This window comes from Tupaia chinensis, unplaced genomic scaffold (genome assembly GCF_000334495.1).
Source record: "Tupaia chinensis unplaced genomic scaffold, TupChi_1.0 Scaffold000451_2, whole genome shotgun sequence".
NCBI lineage: Eukaryota > Metazoa > Chordata > Mammalia > Scandentia > Tupaiidae > Tupaia > Tupaia belangeri.
In genome coordinates, this window is record NW_006159958.1 from 2569068 (window position 1) to 2576140 (window position 7073).

General features: G+C 56.5%; 1 protein-coding gene across 1 annotated transcript in view; it reads right to left on the reverse strand.

The window, feature by feature from the left end:
- Positions 1-7073, reverse strand: part of CCDC13 (coiled-coil domain containing 13) — a 78771-nt gene that overhangs the window by 37831 nt on the left and 33867 nt on the right. The window contains exons 4-5 of the mRNA XM_006155402.3: positions 4273-4415; positions 2521-2610 (exon numbers count right to left, since the gene is read on the reverse strand). Of these exons, the coding sequence (XP_006155464.1) occupies positions 2521-2610; positions 4273-4415 (233 nt within the window). The remainder of the gene's footprint in view (positions 1-2520; positions 2611-4272; positions 4416-7073) is intronic.

A 7073-nucleotide genomic window follows, 5' to 3' on the forward strand; every position in this document is an offset into this window, starting at 1 on the left:
GGGGGCCAGCCCAGCTCGGGTGGGAGGGCAGCTGGCAGAGTACTCTGAGGGCCAGATGGTGTTCTGGAGGGGCTGGGCCTGGCCTGTCCTCCCCGCCCAGGCAGTGGGGCCAGCTCTACCACACGGCCATCCCCGAGCTCCCCAGAGCGTAATTCCACAGGCTTTGTGGGGTGCCTGGCACGGATGCCCCCCTCCTACAGGGCCTGTCTCTGCGGGGATGATGACGCCATCTGCAGGGAGCATGCCATGCTGGTGTGCCCTCCACGGCCCCCTGCGGCCCCACGGTGAGGGGCTGGTGCTCAGCTCCGCTCCGGAGTGTGCTCTGGAGGTCGGGGCTGGGTGCAGACTGAGCCTGCGGGCCTCCGGAGTGCGGGCCGGAGCTCGGGGCCCCTCCACAGTCTGTGAGGGAGAGAGCGCCACTTCTGTTCTTGCTCTGATCGGAAGGCGCCAGGAAGAACACGTGGTGCCGATGACCTGAGACTCGCAGCCTGCCCCGCGCTCTTTCAGCAGAAACCGGGGCTGTGGCCACAGATGACAGCACACTCCGGCTCCAGCTGCCAGCCAAGGCCTCCCTCCGTGGGCGACCCCATGCCCAGTCTTTTCTGGCTTAGGTTCCCCTCCGTGCTCAGGGGCTCTGGGCTATAGCCAAATGTCACCCAGCTGCCACCCAGTTAAGCAAGCCAAGTAGGAATTTGGAATTCCTCCCGGCTGCGCCCGAGCCGTGGCCCGGACCGCTCCTCCTGGAAGGCCCTTCTCCTTCTTCCTTCTTGCGTAAGGCCTGGCAGCTGCCCTCATCCCACCCTCTGGCTGTCTCAGGTAGAGGGCAAACCCCAATTGTGAACCCTGAGCTCTGGGGGTGACTCTGAAAGCCCTGTTGGTATCCTTCCTTCTGTCATTCCCCATCTGAGACTCCCCCAAGGACAGAGGCCCTGTTTTCATGTCCTGTGTCAGAGGGCTCAGAAAACCCTGTCAGGCTCCACAAGCAACTGCACAAGCCATTCCCATCGGGGGCAGCTTGAGTCAGGGCTGTGGAGGGGCTCAGTGCAGCTCGGCTGTGCCCCTGGACACACAAAGGGCCCTGAAGAAAACGCAGACCATCCCCTGCCAAGGGCAGAGCCCCCCGTGGCCTCTTCAGCAGTGAGACAGGTGTGCTTGAGCCGGGCTGTGAGAGACATACTCGCTTTGGGAACCTCGGGGGCTCCATCGCTATCTACCAGGGACTGCATTCTCAAGACAGGCGGGGTGGCCTGACCCCGAGGTGGAGGCGACAGGGAGACGGAGCTCTGAACTCGGAGTCCTGGGGCTTGGTTCCCTCTGTCTCTGAGAAAACCCTGGAGAGGCTCTGGATGTACCTGAGGCTCTGCCGCTGCTTACATCTGGCTTGGCTTCCATGCCCCTGCACACTCCATCTTCCTTCCTCTCCTTCTTCTTTAATTGCAGAGAGCACATGTGCTCTCCAGGGAGACAGAGCGGAACAGGAAGCACCCCAGTGGGGTCTGGTCACACAATCCCTTTCCCATTTCTCCATCCTGTTAGGATTCGGGGCGTGTAGACACGCCAGTGCTTTCGTGTTGCCAGAGCTGAGACGGGAACCGTGGCTGGCCGTGAGGGCTCTGGCTCCCTTACCACCGAGCCACGGGGCGGGCCCCACTGTCTGCCTTTCGTGGAGCTGCGGTTGCCACCTCCTGGTTTCACGAGCAGCTCACTGGTTCAGTGAAGCAGGACCCAGGGAACGTACCCCCCTCTCGATCGTCAGTTTCACTCTGTATGTCTGGAGCTCCACAGAGGGAAGGCGCCTCACGACACGAGCTGTCCCACAAAGAGCCGCGCTCCACCAGGCAGCAGTGAGCTGGGTCAGGTAGAGGCTGGATGTCTCCCTTGTGAGATGTCTCTTAAAGGAGATGGCTGGGCAGGACCAGCAGTTAGCGTAATGGCTATGTCGCTGGACTCCCACGTAGTCGATCGCGGTTCGCGTCCCAGACCCGGTGGCTTAAAACTCACACCGGGTATGTGTGTGCGTGCCCAAGATCCCAAGAGGAGAATGGAGGAGAAGGGATTGCGGCGTGACCATCCCCCCTGGGGGGTTATTTCTCGCTTTCTGTCTCTCTGTCTCTGTCTGTCTGGCGAGTGTACGCGCCCTATAGCGAAAACCTCTTAAAAAAAAAAAAAAAAAAAAAAAAAGGACATGGCAGGGCTGAGAGGGGTTCAGGGGGACCAGATCTTCTTTCCTGGCCCTGAGGTTTGGGTTCGGGTTCCAGGGTTCTCAGTCTCCTCCCACCCTGCCCACCTCGGTGCTGAGTCAGAGCTAGCTCCTCTCCAGCCTCTGCTAGGATTCTCTGGCCTCAGGCTACAGTCTCCACAGCGCCCCCTGCCAGCAGCTCTAGGATGTGGCAGTGGGTCTGAGCGGTGCCTGGGTCAGCAGTGGGGTGGGGGCAGACCCCAGGCAGGGGTGCTGCTTCTCCCCCTAGGCCGACGTGGATAGCTGCCTCACAGACCCCCAACATAAAAGAGAATCCATACCGAGGCTTTGTCTCCCGTCTGGGCCCGCGGCGGCTTGGCTCCCGTGTCAGCGGCCCCCTTGGCTGGCAGCCTGGCCAGGGCTGTCTGCAGCTGAAAGAGCAAACTTGGAACTTAATCCGGAATTCTGCGCAGCAACCGTACAGCCCGGGGAAGTTCTCTGGCGCTGCTGGTGTGGGTTCCCTGTCTTTCAGCTCACACTAGGACTGTGAGTGGAAGAACTCTCCCTTCCAGACTGCTGTGCGATGGGGAGGGTTTCATGGCCTGCCCCACTCCCCAGTCACTCTGCAAGAGGAGGCAGCCCAAGGAGCTGCTGACAGCTGAGTAAATAATAATGCTGCAGCCATCGTGTTTCCTGGAGTCCTGAGGACAGGAGGTACGGAATAAAGGAGTTAGGGACTTTGGGCTACAGCCCAGGACAGGATCGGAGACACCAAGAAGCCTGCCACCCTGTCCAACAGCCTGGTGGCCAACACGGCTGTCTTCAAGACAGCTGACCAGGGACCCCTTAATGGCCTCCTGACTGTTCTTCACACAGTGATTTTCCTGGGTCTGACAAGCCTGGGGGTGATCCGTCCCCACCTCCCCGACTTCATCTTGTTTCGCTCTGAGCCACACCCGTCTCTCAGGGCTCTTCCTCACTCAGGGCGAAACACCTGCTGGTCTTCCGCATGGGGGCCACCCCCCGCCTCTGTGAGTCTGGCCTCTTCCATCCCCCACAGATGCACTGTGTAGCCCCTCCTTGGAGAGCAGAGCCCTCTTCTCACCCTCCTGAGCTCCCCGCCAGCCCTGCCCTCCTCGCCTCCTGCCCCTCCACCCCGCGACCTGTCACTACGCTGTCCTCTCCCTTTGCCACGGCTTCTTGGACTGTTACAAACCTGCAACCCCGTCCACCTCCCAGCAGGGCGGGGACCACCCATGCCCATCTGCTCCCTCTAGTCTCCCTAGGACTTGGCACAGAACCCCAAGTGCTTCTCAACAAAACATGTCATAGAATAGAATCAAGAAGCTCAATTCACTGTCAGGTGCCATGGCTAAAGGATTTGGGAGGGCGACCGAACTGGATCTGAAACGCAGTCCCACCCTCGTGCACTGTGTGGCCTGCGAAAGGCAAAAGGCTCTCAGCGTCTGTCAGCTCCAGTCCCCCAGTCGGAAAGGAGCAGTTCTGGGGGACCCTCTGGCACATGGATTCCTTTCTAACCCCAAAAGGACCATGGGCCACTGCAGCGCTTGAGATTCGCTGTGGGTGGGCGGGAAAGAAAGAAGATGCAGACAGTGAGGCCGACTTTGGGATGTTTCTGGGGGTAGCCTCATAGTGGCCAGGATCCCTGGGAGTTTATATGCCACGTGTCCTTCTAGTGCTTACCACCTCAGGCGCTGTTCTACGCCTTGAACAACAACGCCGGGCTATTGTATTCCATCCTCCTAAACCCTGAGCGTGTTCATGAATTAAATACTACGATCACGGCTCTGTGAAGGTGGGAGACACTGAGGCACGGAGCACTTACTGCCCAGATGCTCAAGCCAGCGAGGGAGCTAAGACTGGCTCCCCGGGGATAGGCTCCGAGACTGTGTCCCTGTCCCCGTTGTTCTCTGACACATTCTCTCAGGATGAAAGACAGAGGAACCCATTGCACACACGGATCCGTGGTCCTCCCCGGGTCCTTCAGAAGGATACAAAGCATCTAAATGTGACTCCCTCTTGGAAGGGGCCCAGGGTGCAGGAGGCCCCCCGAAGAATGACCAAGGCCTCACCTCCTGTTCCAGCTCCTGGATGCGATGGGATAGCCGCTTCACTTTGGCTTTTGCACCCTCTGACTCTGCCGTCAGCAGCCGGTTCTTTTTGGACAGTTCAACGATTTTCGTGGCAACGACATCTCCAGCCAAACCAGCTGTCCCTACAGCGAAAGAAGTGGGAGGGCGATTAGTCATACATCGAGCTCATGCCGTTAGCACAACACTAGGGTTTTATTTATTCTGCTGCGAGAGGGCAGATCGTTCGCCAGAGAGCGACAGAAGGAGCTAAAGAGAGAGACACGGTCTTCATGGGGGGAATGGCCACATCACAATCCCTTCTCCATCCCTCCATGCTGCTGGGACTTGGGGCACGTGTGCACATGCACCTGGTCTGTTTCCCAAGCTACGAGGTCGGGACTCAAACTGCAGTTGGCTGAATGAGATCTGGCTGCCTTAACTACCAGGCCACGGAGCAGACCCACGCCAGGGGTTTAAAAGCTAAAGCTGCTTGGGACCAGTGGTTAGCGTAATGACTGTGTCGCTGGACTCCCATGTAGTCGACTGCGGTTCGAGTCCCAGACCTGGTGGCTTAAACTCACGCCGGGCGCATGTGCGTGCATGCCCAAGATCCCAAGAGGAGAATGGAGGAGAAGGGATTGCGGCGTGGCCAGCCCCCCTGGGGGGTGATTTCTCGCTTTCTGTCTCTCTCTGTCTGTCTGGTGGGCCCTATAGCAAAAACCTCTCAAAAAAAAAAAAGCTAAAGCTGCCTGGTGTCAAAGTTCAGGGAGCAGCAGGGGCTCAAGAGTAGCCACATTCGGGAACCAGCAGTTAGCATAATGGCTATGTCGCTGGACTCCCACGTAGTCGACCGCAGTTCGTGTCCCGGACCCGGTGGCCTAAAACTCACGCCAGGCGCATGTGCGTGCGTGCCCAAGATCCCGAGAGGAGAATGGAGGAGAAGGGATTGTGGCGTGACCATCCCCCCTGGGGGGTGATTTCTCGCTTTCTGTCTCTATGTCTCTCTCTGTCTGGCGAGCGCACGCGCCCTCCAGTGAAAATCTCTCAAAAAAAAAAAAAAAAAAAAAAAATCATTAGCCACATCCCAGGAGCTCTGGACTCAAATCACTGAGTGGAAATGTAGCCACTCGGAGATTCACTGAGAAAGTTATAAATCAGAAAGTATTAATTCTGTGGGAGACAGGTTTATTGCTCTAATTCTTCACACCAGCCCAGAATAGGGTCACTATTCACGCTCTATGCCCAGTGATTTCTCTGTGCCCTCCAGTGAGTCGGGCAAGTCCTCCTGACCCCTCTGTACCTGCCTGAGTCTGGGCTCCGAGTCACATGGCTTGTTCTGGCCAATGGACATTCACCGTTACAGTGCAGGTAGAGACTTGTGCAGGTACACTCGTTCTGTCTGCTTATGCCGTGGCCACACGGACGTAGCCAGGCCAGCGGGCTGGTGCCATGAAGGGAGGCATGGGACAAGGCTGAACCATCCTGCCATGTCTTGCTCAAATCAGCCAATCCCCACTCACCCCCCGACTTCTGAGTTAAATAAGTGCTGATTGCTGAATGCCGCTGAGGTTATCCGGTTGACTGTTTTGTTTTGCTTTTGCTATAAGCCACGTGCACTCATCAGAGAGAGACACAGAAGGAAAGCGAGAAATTATCCGCCCCGGGGATGGCCGCACTGCAATTCCTTCTCCTCCAGTCTCCTCTCAGGATTTTGGGCATGCATACACACACGCGAACCCTATTCTCAAGCAGCTGGGTCCAGGATTTGAACTGCATAGCCTGCCATGGAGGATCTAGCACCTTAACTTCCACACCACCTTCTGGCCCATGGTTGCTTCTTAAATAAAAATTTTTAGTAACACTTAACCAATACACACGCACACATTTATTTAGCAAAAATTTTTTTAGCTTCTACTGGGTTCTGGACCCTCTCAGTGTTAGGGACTCAGTGACGAATAAAAATGACCCAGAGAAGACCAGTCCTGTAGCCTAATGGTTAAGGGACCTGAATCCCACATGGCTGACCATGGCTTTAATTCCATTCGCTTGAAAACCATGCCAGGTGTGTGTGTGCATGCCAAAGTCCCAACGGGGTGGAGAAAGGGAGGAGAAGGGATTGCGGCCTGACTCTGTCCCATTGGCGGGTGCTTTCCCCCTCTCCCTCTCTCCCTTTCTGTCTGTCTGTTTCTCTCTGGTGAGTGCATGTACCTTCTATCAATTTAAAAATGAAAAAAGAGGAGGTTGAGAAAGACGATAAGGGAGCCAGTGGGTGGCGTGGTGGTTAAGGGTGCTGGACTTCCACATGGCTGACTGCAGTTCGAGTACTGGACCTGGCAGCTTGCTCTCTCACTTTCTCTCTCTCTCTCTTTCTCTCTCTCTTCTCATATCCCTGTCCGGTCAAATTAAAATGAGTGAATAAATTTTTTAAAAAAGAGAGAGAAAGACAACAACAAAAAACCGAACAAAATGGGGGGCCAGCAGGTAGGGTGGAGGTTAAGATGGCTGGATCCCAGGCGGCCAACTGTGCAGTTCAAGTCACGGACCCGGCCACTTGAGAAACGCTCCAGACAGGTGTGTGTGAATGCCCCGAATTCCGAGAGGAGGGAGACCTGGAAGAGACGGGACTGCAGCATGACCATCCCCACGCTGGGGTGCTCTCTCCTCTCACTTTCTTTCTCTCCATCCGGTGGGTATAGGCACCCTCTAGCAATTTTTTTTTCTTTTTTTGGAGAGGTTTTTTGCTATAAGGCACATGCACTCACCAGAAAGACAGAGAGAGACAGAGAGACAGAAAGCGAGAA